At 38.1% G+C, this 17,816-nt stretch overlaps 1 protein-coding gene across 1 annotated transcript in view; it reads right to left on the bottom strand.

The window, feature by feature from the left end:
• POLQ (DNA polymerase theta) overlaps positions 1-17,816 on the bottom strand; it is a gene marked incomplete at its 5' end in the record, with an annotated part of 55,872 nt that overhangs the window by 19,452 nt on the left and 18,604 nt on the right. The window contains 11 exon segments of the mRNA XM_019618497.2: positions 1,027-1,267; positions 2,743-2,933; positions 3,513-3,656; positions 4,705-7,000; positions 7,002-7,863; positions 8,655-8,898; positions 10,333-10,457; positions 10,781-10,974; positions 12,604-12,746; positions 14,144-14,348; positions 15,526-15,668. Of these exon segments, the coding sequence (XP_019474042.2) occupies positions 1,027-1,267; positions 2,743-2,933; positions 3,513-3,656; positions 4,705-7,000; positions 7,002-7,863; positions 8,655-8,898; positions 10,333-10,457; positions 10,781-10,974; positions 12,604-12,746; positions 14,144-14,348; positions 15,526-15,668 (4,788 nt within the window).

Raw genomic sequence — 17,816 nt, 5'->3', positions numbered from 1 at the left:
GGTGCATAGAAGAGAAAGGAAGCTACAAGAGGCAGCCAGAGGGCAAGAACTCTTCACCAGTGAATCTCTTATAAATCTTCAGAGATTTATAAGTTGTTTGTGATAAGGAAAAACAAGGGTTCACAAGAATCGTAGAATCATTATGGTTGGAAAAGACATCTAAGATCTAAGTGCAACCATCAACCCATCACCACCATGCCCACTAAACTATGCCATTTAGAGCCACATCTACACAGTTTTTAAAAACTTTCAGTGACAATAACTTCAAGACCTCCCCGGGCAGCCTGTTCCAATGCCTCACCACTCTTTTGGAGAAGACATTTTTCCTAATATCCAAACTGAACGTCCCCTAGAGCAACTTAAGGCCACTACCTCTCATCACTAGTTTCCTGGGAAAAGAGTCTGGGCCCCACGTCCCCACAACCTCCTTTCAGGTAATTATAGGGAGCAATTAGGTCTCCTCTGAGCCTCCTCTTCTCCAGACTGAACAATCCCATTTCCCTCAGCTGCTCTCCATAAGACTTGTTCTTCAGACCCCTCACAGCTTTGTTGCCCATCTCTGGACACACTCCAGCACCTCAGTGTCTTTTCTGTAGTGAGGGACCCAAAACTGAACACAGTACTTAAGACGCAACCTCACCAGAGCTGTGTACAAGGGAATAAACACAGAAAGATCCCTCAGAGTAGCCAAGGTACTCACCTGGGAGGCAAGGATCCTTTTGATTCAGAGATTTTAGACTATTATCCAGATGGGTTCCCCAGCCAATGAAACCAATGGATATTTGGGATACAAAAAACATCTTAAATCCTATAATGAATTCCCAAACTCTCCTCTGGTTAATTTGTTTTTGCAAAACAGATGTATTCCCAAAGAAAGTTCCCTCTTTTCTTCTAAAAGATTAGATTTTTTACCACAGAATACACTTGAATAAGAACTCCCAAACCTCTTCTGTTCTCCACTGATCACTCACTTTGTGGTAGTATAGCTACCCTATCCCTGTCCTCGAGTGGAGGAGGTCTATTTACCTGTCAGATTTTCCTTCCGTAGTTCACTATGGAGTTGGTTCATGACATTGAAGATGAGCACAGACTCTATTGCTGCTCTGTACCGCCCAGAATGATCTTCACTGGAGCTAAGCCCCAGGCTCTGCACCCCCTGGCCAGTGCTTATCCCTTCCAGCAGAGGTAGCTCACTGGGTAGAAAGTTAGTTACCATGTTGTGAAGGGTACGTTCCCTGGAGCCAGAATCAAGCAGCCAACAAGCAACCTTAAAAAGACAGACTTCCATGAGACTTTTTTTTTTACATTTTAATCATAATACAACCTTAATACTCAATTGGAGGTTAAGGCAAGTTTGTAGTCCACATCATTCTTCATTTGTCAGGCAGACAGGAATAATTTGTGAAAAAGTTACATGATTTCAGATAAAACTTTTAAGAGGTCATGACATTTACATGCTTTATTCTCACTGAAAATTAATTCTACACATTTGAAAGTCTTGCCCATTGTCAACTTAAAACTTCTAAGGGAACTATTCTCCATTGTTTTACTTATATCATCTTAAAACAAAGGGGATTCAATATGACAACCGGAATCAAAATGCATTTACTCTGAAAACTGAGTTTGTAAAAAATCAGCACTTGCTGTTGATCTAGAACATACGAGCCAAGCTGAGCTCTCCTATTCTCTGCATATCAGCACCACAGCAAGAATATTGTGAGGCAAATTTTATTCTCAGTAAGCCTCATACCTCCCACTGTTTTCAAAGCAATTCTGCTCATAGCTGTATTTCAAATTGTTGTGTCAAAACAGGATGAAGCACAGGTTTCTTTTACGTTGTCTCTGACATACAAGCAGAAGATTAAAAATGCATACATATGTAGGGGTCTGTGGGAGGTGTGGGGGTGTGACTTTGTATGTATGTATGTATGTATATATTCATTGCATTGCTACAATGAATAAATATGACTCCTTTTCATATTCAGAACAGTGTGGGGAAAGGTGCTACTTTTATTGCTCTTTAATTTTATCCCAAAGGCACACATCAGTACAAAAAGCTAAGTTTGTCCTTCTGTTGAACAGCTTTGCTACTTACCTGCAGGCTTTAATATTGCCTTGATGCTATTCAGCCCACATGTGATGTAAGATATAAATACCAACCCTAGAAATTTCTGTGCTTCTAAAGCTTTTCCTAATAAGGACAAGAGGGCCATTTTAACTCTTTCAAGAGTTTCACTTGAATTGTAGATGGCATCCATACCTTTTGAAATTACATATAAATTTAGTTTTGTTTTGAGAAAATAGTGGTAGTAGAATAATTCATACACACAGCAGATAAACTCTTTGGTAACAAAATCTTCTAATCTCAGATTCAATAATATGATCAGAAATGCTTCCAACATTTCAGTCTCTAGCTTCTTATAAGCAACAGCACAAGAGTTTAGCCCTGTCCATTAGGACGGGTGAGACTTAAACTTATCCTCTCCACTTAAGTATTCAGGAATGAAATATTAATGTGTTAAATAACACTGAATCTGGCCTGTTTCTCTTGTAGGCAACACAAACACGCACACTGCATGAAAACTTCTCTTAATATTGTTCTACATTTTCCACCAGAAGAAAATTTCCCAAAACCCCCTGATGTACATTCATATTCAAATCTAAATTATAGAAGCACCAGAAGGTACTCCTGCATTTCCACTTATGTGTTTCACCCAAGTTAAATTTCTTAATCCTTCCAACCTTTGGGTCCTCAAAACTTCCTTCCAAGGAGATGCCACAAGCCAGCAGCAGGGTTTTGTAGTGCTGAATGAAGTTATACATGACAATTGAGCGCTCGTGCTTCTCCTGCAGGTACAGCTGCAGATGATGTAGTCTCTCTGTTACAGATAGGTTTTTGTCCAAAGGTGGTGGTGCCAAACTCGGACTGATTTCTAAAGCAGAAAATGCAAACATAATCAACATTTTACCCAACGTATAAGAAAAGAGAGATAACCTTGAATGCAACTAACTAAGGCAAAAAAAGTACAGTAGGACGGTAAACAAGTAACAATAAAGCTATACTGACTTTATCTATTTTTTCAAAATAGACATGACTCCCAAAAAACGTCCTGTGTTTATATTACTAAATAAGGAGGGTCAGGAATCAAAACTTAGCAATAAGAGCAGATTGGGCCTTATTCTAATGTCAGATTTAGAGTGAAAGCTAAAACAGGTTGAAAGAGAAAAGCAGGTAAGCTAAAGAGAACACAGGAGTAAGTCAAGATGTAAGTGGTCCACAACATGAGCAGCAGTTCTTTGCTTGTGCCAATCACCTGGTAGTACAAATCTATAGATAGTAACTTGTTCAAGCCTGCTGAACACTTAAAATGATGAAAAATAACATGGCTAAATTACTCCATCACACAACTGAGCTGAGTAAGGAATAACCATAACACTTCCAAAAAACTATCACAGGTACTTTCTTGAAATGCACTGTCACATAAAGCAGCACAGCCTGTCTGCTCACTTACCAGTCTGGTCTTGCATCTGCTGCAAAGATATATAGTAGGCATCTTTTCCACCCCAACAGACTGCCAGTCCAACTACCAAGATATCTTCACAGTGTTGGACAGGAAATCCATCATCTTTGACCTGCATCCACTGGGGAGAATTTCCTAAGGGAATATTTTTAAGTTGTAATTACAAAATGACATCTATAAATATAGGAGAGTTTGGTTCTGGAAAATGTAGACACATACAGCTGAGCTTAAATTTGTTAAATATGAATATATACCTTTATTTCTATCTATATGGAGAAAATATCTGTGTTTCTCTTTTTTTTGGGGGGGGGGGAAGGAAGGGGGGGTTGAAGATGTTTAGGACACAGCAGTTTCTCTCCTCTTGTAGTAGAAACAATCACGAATGCAGCATTCCTGCAAAACTCCGATTTCCTAGAAATCTCTTCAAAAGTTCAGGCCGAACAACATCGCTTCCTTTCACTCTGTAAAACGTTACAGATTTGTCCATCAAAACTATATTTTCATAGATAAATATTTTTTGTTGTTGTTATTATGATTATATGATAGCAAAAAATCTAACTCTACTCCATCTTATGTTTTTAAAGAAATAGTTTATATGGCAGCAAACAATCTGCAGTAAATGCATACTTCTGTGCGAATGAAAATTAAACACTATTGCAAGAATCCAGAAGCTGACCCTGAATTTCATACATGGATACAGTTCGCCAAATTAATATTTTGTAAATGTGGAAATATTTGCTTCAGAAGCAACCTCACAAGTACTGCTGCCTGGTGGAGACCCTGAACAACCCGTAGAGGTCACTGTTAAATACATAATTTATTTTAAAAATATACTAAAAATATATGACACAGAAAGATACGTGTGATAAAAGGACTGCACAACAGAGATTTGTTTAAAATTAGATATGAAATCTTAAGATGATATTTCATGATATTAAAACATCTTTAGATGTTTTCATATACAAACAAGCTGCTAACACCTCATTGCAACCAGCAAAGATCTAAGAGTGCAATGTCTGACATCAGTTCTCCATTCTCTGCTAACATTTATCTTCTTTGATTTACTGAGATTGACAATACTAAATTAGTGTCAGTAATTTTCCTCCTTTTTCAAATTCTTTCCTTCATCACAGCTGCTTTAAGCTGAAGATGCCATCATGTTGTTCACAAACATGGAACTAACCTTGTTTGAATCTGCCACCAATTGTTGATTTGGTTGACAAGAGACCTTTTCTTCTTTCACATGCCACTGAGATGGAGAATCTGCTTTTCTCCTTCCATTCTGCAAGAAAAGTCTGGAAAAGTGTTTTGTCACCTGCTACATCAACAATAGTGAACCCTTCACTTGAGGGAGTGAGTGGAAAAACATCCTGAGACAGCTGCAGTGAAAAGTCTTTGTCTATAGTGGTGGAATCATCTTTTATCTCATCAGCCTCAGTTGAAGCTACCCTCTCAACTGCCTGCTGCTCTGCGTCACTCTTGCAATTGTGCTGTGGCAGAACCAGTTGCTCTTCATTCATGCTGGAAACCTGTCTCTTCCTTGCAGATTTCACAGAGAAAGATACAGAACTTTTTGGAAAAAGTTCTTTGGGGGGTGTTGGAGGAATAAATCCATTACAGTTATCTGGTGGAGGATAGGATGTCCTGTTGCTTCCCCTGAGGATAAGCGTTACACAGTCTGATTTCTGAATATCCAAGTCTTTTGTTTTGTTTTCTTTAACTTTGCAATAGTCTTTTAAATCCTGACAATTAGGCAAAGGCTCTAGCTGATGACGTTCAAATTCAAAAATTGCATCTGGCTTTTGATTAGCAATTGAAGCAACTAAATTTCCTTTCAGACAGGAGCTTCTTACATTTACTTGAACAAGTTCAGTGCCTGAAGGAGTAGGCCATTTGTCTAATACATCCTGAAGTCCTGGACTCAGTTCAAACGAGTGGTCAGTCCACACTAATGGATGGGTTTTCTTATCTAATATTTGCTGGCCACACTGGAGCTTTTTACCATGATCCACTTCTAAATCCTTTGGATTGGAATCATTTTCACAAATCACCATGTTTCTTAATTTAGACTGACCATGAGATGTACAAGGAAAATCTTCCAAAAATGTTGGGGAGTTTGCATGATCTAAAACTTCAGCTATGAGATCAGAGAATACTAGAGATGCATCATTATTCTGTGTTGGATCCTCATGCTCCCTCCGATTGTCACTGGCATCAGATTTATTCTGAACAGGCCTTAGGTTCTGCAAAAGACCACCTGCAGGAAGCGAAGCTCCCTGCCTTCCCTCAGGTTCCTTTCTGTCAGCTTCCATGTTGTTCACAGCTGAGAGATCAATGACATTACTGAAGCTATCATCAAACAACAAGCCATCACTCATATTCAGGCTTGTTTCCATGACAGGATGGTATTCTTCTTCTACAAAGTACTCCCTATCAAGAGAGCAGGTTGAATTATTGGGACCTTTAGAAGCACTCTCCCCTTTCATTGAATTTTGGGTCTGATAATACTGTAGAAAACTGTTTAGCTGAGAATCAGTCACTGAGTAGTCACTTCCTTTAAGGATAGGTGCAAATTCTATTTCTTTTGCTACAGGCTGTACATTAAAGTCTTCAGACTCCAAAATTTTGTTACTGCAGTGCTGATCTGTGTTTTTTATAACATTATTTGTTGTGATAATACTTGATAAGCCTAGTGTCCTTACTGTTGCATCTAGCCTTTCCCCAGTAGCATTCCCAGATTGCAAAGTGCTTAGTTTCATGAAGATTTCCTGCTGAGGTACTACTGCCAGTTCTGAATCCTGTATTCCCTGCTGTCGCGTGATTTCGGCTGCTGCCTCCTGTTTTATTATCCTCTCGGTCTGAGTATCCAACTGGAAGCTATCTTCAAAGTCCGTAGAGACACAAATCAAACCAGAGGATGGACAATTCTGAACATCATCTGCATCACAAATAGCTCTGGATTTTACTAGAGAGTCTTTCATAAAATCCTTAGGATGACCGTAGCCTTTTTGTAGTGCTCCAGCTTGTAACAATTTTCCAGTGGGTATTTTGTTCCCATTTATACCACCATTCTGGATCTGAGCATAGTGGAATTTATCACCACCGGGACATAAGTACGCAGACTTCTGTTTCCTATTGTCATCATGGACACACACATTTCCAGAGCTGTTAGTGTTTACATTACAATAACCCGCATCTAAAGCAGTATGCTGCTTATCAACCTTCAACTCAGCAGAGCTCACATCTGTTTGCATTTTATTGATCTTATTGTACTTATTAGCAGTAGTTTTATTTCTCTGTATTCTAGCCCTAGAAGGTATTACTTTACTTTCTACAGTATCATATGTCTCCTTGTTGATGTGTGGAATACTCTGTAATGTAACAGTTGCCTGAAAACCTGCTCTCTCCATAGGCATGCCTTCATTGGAGTTAGAAAGTTCTGAAAATAAACTATCCAATTTATCTTTTCTCCCTACATTATTTTCCCTCATTTCCTTGTACAGAATTTGAAACCTTTTGAGTTACAGACACTTTTTCTGGACATTCCTTATTGTTTTGGTCTGAAAATAAGTTATCTTTAGAAATGCTGGAGAGGAAAGCAGAAGATTTTTTAATGTTCATGATAACTGTACTTGAATCTTCAAGCAGTGACTTCTGCAGTTTTGAAGAAGTGTTTTTGTTCCTAGTCCGGTTTAAATGTGTGTCCTCACTTCTTAACAATCTAGAGGCTGAAGACATTTTTGCTAATGCTGGTGTCTTTCTTTGCTCAGTATGGAGTTCTGGACTTACACTTTCGGAATCTGCCTTATTTTTTACCCTAACAATTCCTTCCACGTTTTCATTGTCTCTGCTCATATTGGGCCGTTTTCTAGCACTGTGCGCAGTATCACCATTTCTTTCATCTGCTTGAGCCTGTTTCCTGTATGTGACTTCACTCTCAAATCTAGAGCATGCTGTACTACTGCTTAGCCGCCTTTTATATCCCTTTTTAATATCTGATATGTTTCCAGCCTGAGAGCCAAGGCCTTTGTGATTCTGAACTCCACACTCTTTTTTGTTTAACATCACAGAAGATTCAGAAGATAGCTCTCCAACTGGCTTATGTAGTCTGTCTTCCATCTCTGACTCACTGCTGATCATAGATGATGCCTCAAGAAAAGACTCTGGGTTCCACTGCACTCCCATCGCTGCCAAGTCCTGCTGAAGAAGTTCCCTGGCTTCCTCCACAATGAGGGAAGCTGCTTCACTTTCTGTTAAGCCCTTCATTCCAGCCATCCAGATGCTGCGCACAGTCCGACGCTCCTCTACCGATTCTTCATCTTCATCCACAGCCCTGCGACCACTAAGGGAAAGGCAACAAAGAGATGTGAATATTTATGCAGAAAATAACAAACAACGTGAGGAGCTGACCCTATTCTGCTCTGCTCCTATTCCAGTTAGTGCTTCTGTGAAGCCATAATGCTATGTCCAAAATGTATCTTGCTTAATAGGAAATAACAATTTCGGTTTTCTACTAAATGCCAATGATGTCAATGAAAGATATTATTGACTACATCTACAGTGCATACCCTAGAAGAATTCCAAGCTTCTGCATCCAAATACCTGCCCCAGATAAGTCCCAGCACCCTACCAGGGTAAGATCTAGGTCTGAATCGATCCTCTTCTGTGAACTCATGCAAAGAAAGGTAACCTCAGGAGCACAAACCAGAGAGGTATCATGGCAGAGTCCAACAGGTACCTGATGTAGGAATTTTGTCATTACACTAACATGAAAATCTCAAGAGAATCTGAAATTAAGTACGGTAATAAACCATGCGCTCATTTGATGATATGGTAGAGCACGAAAGCATTAACCTTTTAGAGGCAGCAAAAAGCCTCCAAAAACCATTTTCAATTCAGGAAGAGGAAAATTCAGGTCTCACAATCTCTTGCTGCAAATACAACATGTTATTATTAATTTCAAAGTAATCATGTAATTACTGTGATCAGTCACAGAGACTTACAAGTTATTTTTAAGTAACATTTAGCAACAAGTCCCAAAAGATTGTCGAATTTAATTACAGGTTTCATCCTGAAATCCTTCACCTTATAAATGAACTTCTGACTTGACTTCTGGACTTCCTGATTTCTCACCTTTTGAATGGTACTGAATTCTGCAGAGCAGTTGCCACATCACCAGGACTGGCTTTAGCAAGATCAGCAACTGTGACAAAGCCAGCGTTGTAAAGCATCCTTGCACGCTGTGCATTCAGCAGAGAGACTCGTACCAGGTCACAAAGCTCCCTGTGAACCCCAAAAGTGAGGCGGCTCTGGAACTGGGAGAGCAACAGCTCCATGTTGTGCCAACCCAATCGATTACAGAAAACTGTTACCATGCCTGGAACACAGAAGTTGCATCAGTCTCAACTCCACATCTGAACAGTCATTCTCTTCACATTTCTCTTTCCCAGTACTTACAGAAATGGACATCTAATTCATTTTTATTACATTCTGCTTAGGAACTGCTCTTGCAGAAGTCAATTTTATCTAGAACTAAATAGTTCATAAGTGAGGCAGAAATTCTGAACAACACTGCTTTTTTAAAGACTCTAATTATGCAAATAGGAAATGAAACAGATGTATCCTGTAACAGGATTCCTATAAACCAAACGCACTGAAGAAGAGTGGAAAAGCAATGATGAGAAGCACTAAGAGAATCCACTCTGCAGTGACGTCCTTACGAGAAGAACTTCACTTGCTGAATTTCAGTTACTGACAGCACTACAGGAGCTAGCGAAGTTCATGTAAAGATTATAGTTGCAGTCCTCAGAACATGGGAGGAGGAAAAGGGCCGGGAAAAGACAGTTTCTTACTCATAGATTGTATCTATAAGAGTATGAAAATAACTGAAAGACACAGCATACCTCACTGCCATATTTTAACAGTAATTATAGAATACAGCTTTTTTATCATCTCATCCTAACTATATGTCATGTCAACAGTTCATTTTACTTTCCAAATTACTCTTGTTCCTGCACTTACCTACTTGATTGCTGAAAAAATGATTAACACTGGGAATAGAGAATTGTGAAACCATTATAACAAGAAGTTATTTATACTATCAAAATTAATTTAAACTACTCAGCATCAGTTGGCGTGACCTTTTCATTTTGGGGCTTTGACTCATGCTGCAACCCACGCATAGGGTTTCACAAGTTGAGATAAAACTGTATTAGAAACTGAAGCTCCATCTACAGAGTAACGAAAGACTTGGTTTAGATAACAGAAAGAAATTCTCTTGATCACATGGTGAGCAGCTACCTTTACTCTTACACAGCCCTCTGAAAGAGGTTATGGTAAATGTGAGCTCTCTGACTTCTTGTTATCTGGTAATAATGACCTGGAAACTATTCACTCTGATTTTAAAACTGTAAAATTACGTTTTATGATCTATTACCTTTGTAACTAGGAAAAAGCCACTCTGTCTCAGAGATCCAAGACCTAACCTCTGAAATGTTCTCTTTCTGATATGGCAAAGAGTCAGAATTGACTTGTACATTTTTCCATATCAAACAATCTATGTTTCTGCACATTACACAGATGCCATTAGGATGCTTCAGCACTGCTTGATTTCACCCAGCTGGCCCCATTCCCACAGCATGCACTGGGGTTCCATCTTAAAGCAGGGGCTGCCACAGATAAAGCTAGAAATTTGGAATTGGTTTTACAAGACTGGTTGTTGTTAAACACTGTGGTTCTTATCCCCTTACCTGGAAGGAAAGAAAATAGACTACCTGAAGTTTCCTGCTGAGTTTTTGCACACAAAACTCACCTGCATATGTGGCAGCAGACTGCTGTAAGGACTGAAGTTGGCCACGACTACAACCATATTTCTTGGTCATATCTTTTAAGGGAACTTCACTGATCAAATCCAGGAGGGCAAGACTGGTGAAAAATCTAAAGAATAAAAAAAAAGCATGCTCAGAAATCGTCATCCAGGTCACATTAGAGTATTCAGTGATAGGATGATAGGATAGACAGAGTAGTACTATAGCATAGTACAAAAAAGAAACACAGAAGTTGGCTTCCAAATAACACAACACAAACATCTTGTGGCAGTGGTGTTCTTGGTACAGAGCGCACTGAGCCCAAGGTCTCTGTAGATATATCTGACCTAATAGGTCACTCAGCAAGAAACCCACTCTGTGAAAACAAAGAACCTATCAATTCTTCAAGTTATAGACTCCGGTCTTTGCACATTCAGATCTGTTCGTGGCTACCTTTTGTGGATGGCCATTTGTCTGTACTGTTTTTCTGTTTTAGCTGTAATTTTGCCTTTTACAGAGCGAGCCAGAAAGCCTTCTTCAATCCCCACCAGCTCAGCCACACGCTTCATTGAGGCAGGCAGCTTCTCCCATAAGCAGAAAAACTGGTACCAATCAATTGTGGTCCAATCCTCGTACAGTGGGGTGACCTAAGAAAACAAGATAATGCCAAAAACTATTTCGGAGAAACAGAGCAGCTTTCAGTAAACAAAAATACAGTCTATAGAATGTGGTTGAGGCATCCCACGTATAACTCAGAGGCACTGAGTCATAACCACGTACCTTGAAGAAAGTGAAAGCTTTTCTAACCTAGTTTTTTAATATTTGTACTGATGAGATATGAGATATGACATGATTCATGTGGGTATTCTAACAATGAAAGAACTTGGAATCTTTGCCAGATTGCTCCATAAATCTAAGCCACTATAAGATTTTTAACCAGTGTTTTTATTCTCCTTTAACAAAAGCGACAGATTATCTATCAGCCTCTTAGAACCACAATAACTACTGCCATAACACCTGATAAAGCAGTAGGGAACACAGGTTTTGCCAGTACTTATTGAATCTTACCTTTACCTTGAGTGCTAAGTCTCAACTTTTACTTATATTAACAAAAAAAGCTATTCCAAGCTTTCACATACTTTTAGACAGAAAAACAATTCTGTTATCATTCAGTCAGCACAATCAGTTTGAATACGAGGGCATAACTGGGGCTGTTTAGTCTGGGGAATAGAGGCTGAGGGGAGACCTCATTGCTCTCTTCCAATATCTGAAAGGTGCTTACAGCGAGAGTGGGGCTGGTCTCTTCTCACTGGTGATAGGTGACAGGACGAGGGGAAATGGCCTCAAGTTGCACCAGGGGAAGTTTAGGTTGGGTATCAGGAAATAATTGTTTACAGAAAGGGTTGTTAAGCACTGGAATAGGCTCCATCCTATTGATGGTTGAGTCACCATCCCTGGATGTGTTTAAAAACTGTTTGGATGTGGTGCTCAGGGACATGATTTAGCGGTGGGTTGTTAGGGTAGTACGGTTAGGTTGTGGTTGGACTTGGTGATCTTTAAGGTCTTTTCCAATCTGAGCAATTCTATGATTCTATGAGGGGAAAAAAACATCTCCATATCTGTATCAACATGCTGCAAGAGAAAAACAAGACTTACTAAGGTAGAGACTGTGTTTAGTTGTCTGCTATTGGTTGTCTTTCTTCCATTTGTTTTTAAAGAAAACCCTTATCTAATAATTTTGTTTTAATTGAATTTTCTAAAATACAACTTGTTCAAATTTGTTTTTGTAAAAGTAATAGACTCAAGCCTGAGAAATTGAAAGCATTATAGCGGATAATTCCCCTGCAATTCATAAGAAACATGTAGAGAACAACACTTCTATTTAAAAAAAAAATCTTCAGCCTTGAAAATGAATGAACTTTGCAATAAAGTGCTTTAGATTGGGTTAATGGAAGCGAATCCAGATTCCAAACACAAATCAAAACCAATTAGTTTAATCATCTTCAAATGTCTCAGAAAAATTGCAAATATTCTACATCCAAACCTTATAAACTTCTGACATCTTTTGAAGTCAGGAGTGACAAAAATGGGCTTAAATGGATATGCAGCATCAGCCTACACTATGGAAACAGGTTAGCTCTGAAGGACTTTTCTCCATGAAGGATTACTCAAGCAAGGTAGGAAAAAAAAAACGTATCCATGGAGCCCTGAATTGTTTTCTCTCATTTCTTTTGATTTTGAAGTAAAAGATTCAAAACACAGAATGAAAAACCTACCAGATAGACAATATGCAGATCATTCTCCAAGACAAAGCTTTTCATAGCTCGCTGTAGGTCGGAAAAAATTTCCATTGCTTCCGTTGGTGAAAGAGAAGATGAAAGAGTAGCAGAGCCAAGATGTGTTGGGTGAAAAATCTTTGCTGTTAAAAATAAATAATTAATTAACACAAAAATACACGTTTAAGTGTAAGTTTATATCTCACATTCATATTACAATGTGCATGGGCCTCTCCAAAAATAATGCCTCCTATTTACTTCCATGGAAACTACAACAGACACAAAGAGCACAATAACACTAGTTGATAGAGAAAATTCTCAGCTACAAAACACTACTTTTACACATAGACACCACCACTAGCTGTGCATTTTTGTAGCAATGAACAAAAGCCTGCATGCCATGCTTTAAAATATCTGCAGAGATGGAGGTGACTCACTGCCACTGCCACCACTGTTGAAACCACCACCCACTGCCTCACTGTGCTCACATCCACTGCTTGGTCCCCAGAAACATTCAGCAAGTGTTAAGGAATGTCAATGAGTACCATTTTTTCTGTGTGGAGGAATTCAATGACACACTTTTGCTTCACCCACACTTCCATGTCAGTTGCCATTTTTCAGACTGCTCCTCTGCTGCCCTCTGTCACACGGCAGCAGCATGTAATGGAATAATGGTGGGAAGGTTAAACCTCTACTGCCATGTCACCAAAATCTGTCTCTGCAATCACAGGCCAACACAATATAATAGGAAGCATAACTTTCAGAGCAGGCATCATATTTTATAGATTCTATTAACATTTTCCAATGCTTTTTCAAAAAGAAATGGAGTACTGCTCCACCTTGAAGGCAGGAAATTAGAAACAATAAAATTAAGATCTTTTCTAGAGTCTAGGCTAGGTTTTTTTAGAGGCCAGATCAGAAGTTTCGATCCCTCTAACTATTGAGATTAACACTTTTGATAGCTATTTTAACAAAAAGCATCACAATTCCATCTGACATTCCGCCTAGGAGTTAATGGACATTTCTTTCTTGAGAGCATCAAGTATATAATCTTTTCTTAATAAAAGACATACAATCAAATTGTTACATGGATTCTATTACTGTAAAGAGTCTCATCTGAAGCCATCTTAAGAACATCACCCAAAAAAGGAGAAAGTGCAAACTAATGCAACAAACAGTTTTAGTACAGTACTTCACTCTCTCAGAATGTACCAGTTCTTATTCAGAAAAAATTAAAATTATAGTCTATAGTTCATCTGCACAAATCCTGCAGTACATGTTCACCTTTTCTAAAGATAGCTGAGAAATTTGTAGATTAGAATGTATCAGTCTTAAGGGTGATGTGCAGAGGCCTTCCAAGAACTCATGATGCAAAAAAGTTTAAGCAGGTATGAAGACACTCCCTTGAAAGCTAAGATCTTCTTGACACCGTTAAAAAAATAAATACATCTGACATTTACTCATCTGCAAAAGATACACTGGTTCAAAACTGTTAACTGCAATCACTAGTAAGAAAAAGAATGCAGAACAGCAGAATTACCTTTCTTATCATTTGCACATTCCAGAATCTGAATGAATTCATTCTCCAGCAGCCATGCTATACAAGCCTCAATAGGTCCTTTCTGCACTTTGTCTTGTTCTTTCTCATTTTCTCGCTTGTTCTCTTTCAAGCTGGATGCAAGAAGAGTGCAAGAGGCATAGGTCTGCACATCATCTGGAGTGCTGGCAACTCCACTCACAATGATCTGTTGAAGGAAATGACTTGCTCATTTTGTCAGAGAAACAGCAGGATAGAACATCAGATCTGAGAAGAGACTGATCCATCACCTACTCAAATTTTAAAGGACCATTACAAGAAAAGAACTTGAGGCAGATTAACTGCCAACCTTTAGGAGTATCTCCTGGCAAAAAGTTAGACACTTTATCAAGAAGTAAAAGGACTAAGTTATGGTCAAAGATTAATAATAACCTTATCCCAGTATTTTGAAAGTGAACATGAACAGAGTAGCAATTTAGAATTGAGATTAGATGTAGGCATTTTGCTTAGATCATACTGCAATATGCATTTATCTATTTATTATTTGTTCTTCACATAACTGTTTTTCCCCTGTGGGTCACTTACCTGTGTGCATCTTCCTTGAGACAGAAAGGTATTTCATTAAAAGCTCTTTTTTATGACTTCAGAGGATTTATTTCATGTAATAAAGTGCTCCCACAAGAAAGGAGGACATCTTTAGATAGTTCTTATGTAGAAAAGTGCACTCAAATTTGGAATGGTCTGGTTAAAATTCTATAAATATGGAATCAGAAACCAAGTTCTAAGTACAAAAGCTGTTTTCATAAAAGATAGTAGAAACAGTACAGCAAGGAAAATTACTCTACTTAAAATGTCTAAGCTCAGTTCAAGCCCAAAATCAAGATTGGAAAAGCAAATAAGCTCACATATGTGAAATAATGAACATTCGCTCCTTTTTCAATGAAGTTTCAATCATTTCTGTGTAAAAGAAGCAGATAATTTTAGGTCTGATATGGGAGAATCTTTAAGGCTCTACAAATGTTATTTAGCCTTATTCAGTCTACCAACCCTCAGGAACTGGTAATATACAAACATTTCCTATTGAAGACTGACAGATTATGTTATTATGTTTGAAGGTTAAGAATTACACACAATTCTGCCTGCAGTTTGAGTATAAATAATGAAAAAGCGAGGCTTAATATCTTGTTGAAGAATTCTTAACATACAAAACAAAATGCTAAATACTGCAGCAAGCAGGCAGATTCAAACAATTTTCTTCTGAAGCTGCTTGGGTTGACAAAGGAAGAAACAAAAGAAAAAGAATGTGCACATAAAATATTTGATGGTGTCACAAAATAAACTGGCAGTGCAGGCAGTGTTCTACTTTCTCTCCACATGTCCTGTACCTCAAGTATTGCTCTTTTCATGCTAGAAGCAACACCTTCCCCTTCTCTTCTAAGCAAACAACTGCAAACAGGCTTGAGAGATCCCTGAAGTAGAGCAGCTCCTTTTGATCTTTCTGATGGCTTGCAAACCAAAATGCTCTCACCTATGCGGGAAGAAAATGAGAAGAAAAAAACAAAACATTAATGACCTCACTGCATCTCAGTATTGAAATAGCTACATACAGGTCATTGAGGACATTACTGGAATGGAAAACTGCAGGCACTTTTGAAAAAGCTGTGTAAAAATATTAAAAACCTTTTTGAGGTTTCAAAGAGTATATGGCCTTTGCTATTTAAGGACTCTGGAGACGCATAATATTTAAGAATTAAAAGCTCAGAGAAGAACTAATTTCAAACTTTCCTTAGGCAGGCTTTGTCAAATCAGGTTTTATAATCCCCAGGGATGGGGATTCCATAGATTCTCTGAGCACCTGCTTTGCTGTTGAAATACTCTTAATTCTTGTTGTGGAATTGACTGGAACAATGACACACAGTGGCATCTTTTTTTATTTTTTTTTCTGTGTTAAACTGAAAGAATTATTAAGCTGAAAGGATCCTCAAAAGTTAGAATAAAACATACAAGCTGCACATCATTTCAGCAGTTTGTGTTAAGTCAACCAGGTTCCATTCTCAGATATCAAAGTAATTCTGAATTCCTTTGAAGTTATTAATCTAACTATGCATTCTCTTAACTTTCAAAAATGTAAATTTGCATGCACACTGATCTATCTATATAAGCATATACGTACACAGGCACATAAAATCCTAAGTATCCTGTCTGGTTTCCACTGAAAGTACCACTGAATATACCTTACCTAACAACACCTAATAAATAATTTTGAAGTTAATCCTGAAATTCTATGGAAGACAAAAAAAGGTGAGCTCTGAAACAAAAAAATAAAAACAATAAGCTAATGTATTTAGGAGATAATAATACAGACCACAAGAGGAAAATGCAGTGGTCACATAAAGCCAAGGTTTTCTTCAAACAAAACCTAAGTAACTAGGTCCCTGAGAGACATAGCTTTGCCAATTGTCATAGAATAGATGAATTCTTGTCTCTGACAAAGAAGAGAGCATTAGATTTGGATTAGCTGAGCTAATATGTTTTATTATAAGAAGATTTAAGTGCACATAGGCTGAAAACCAAGGTAATTTTGTCAGTTGATATCTTAGTAACATTCTAGGAATGTTAAGTTATGGTAAGACTACAGCCACAATAATGCTACAGTAATAAGCAAATCTAGAGCGAATGAAAACACAACTGCACAGGCATAGAATAAATACTACAAATGCACTGTAGGTTAAGTAACCATATACAACTAAATATAACTACATAAATGAACCGAAGGATGAAAGACATGCTTAGAGGATGTCTCTCTGGAATTCACTTATCCTGATAGGTGAAACTTTCGACACGTGTTGACCCTGTAACTTTTGCCAGTGTTGAGAGAGGCAATATAACAAACTGCCTGTAAGCATTTTTGTGAAATCATAGCTTATTTTGATTTTAGCAATAAAGAATATCAACTGATTTCATACTTAGGTTCTGATGTGACCTAGAATTCTCTAGGATAACTTTGACACCTCAGCATGATAAATGTAACAAAAAAATGGATATTCACATTATTTGATAGTCACTCAAGATTTGGGTGGAACCCTTTCTCAAAGTGCTACTGCAAACTTGAATCCATTAACTGCAACCTAGTAAATAGTTTGAAAAAATAAAAGAAGGAACAGAGCTTTTATAAGATTCCTCACTGAACATTTCAGATGAGAAGAGAAGTCTAGGCTAGAACCAGATTCAATAAACACTAGACTACTGGCTAGCTAGGCAAAAAAATACTCAAAAACAGTTCAAGTTGGACATTAGGAAAAAATTCTTCTCTGAAAGAATGGTTAGGCACCAGAACAAGCTGTCCAGGGAGATGGTGAAGTCATCATCCCTGGAGGTGTTCAAGCAACGTTTAGATGTTGTACTAAGGGACATGGTTTAGTGCGGAAATCTTGGTGGTAGGTGGACAGAAGGACCAGATGATGCTGGAGGTCCTTTCCTACCTTGGTGACTCTACGAAAAAAAAGATTGTATTATGTTTTATACATAATAATGTATTCAACGTATCACTATCTGTAAGTGGAAAAGAAATAAATGTGTAATCTGGTTTCTAGTTTTGTTTGCCAGTAAAACTTCCTGACTAGATTCTCCCCTTCACTGACAGTTCTGGTTGGCAGTGATGAATTTGCTGAGAGAA

This window comes from Meleagris gallopavo, chromosome 1, assembly GCF_000146605.3.
Source record: "Meleagris gallopavo isolate NT-WF06-2002-E0010 breed Aviagen turkey brand Nicholas breeding stock chromosome 1, Turkey_5.1, whole genome shotgun sequence".
NCBI lineage: Eukaryota > Metazoa > Chordata > Aves > Galliformes > Phasianidae > Meleagris > Meleagris gallopavo.
The sequence above is the reverse complement of the archived record's forward strand: the minus strand, read 5'-3'. Positions and strand labels throughout refer to the sequence as shown.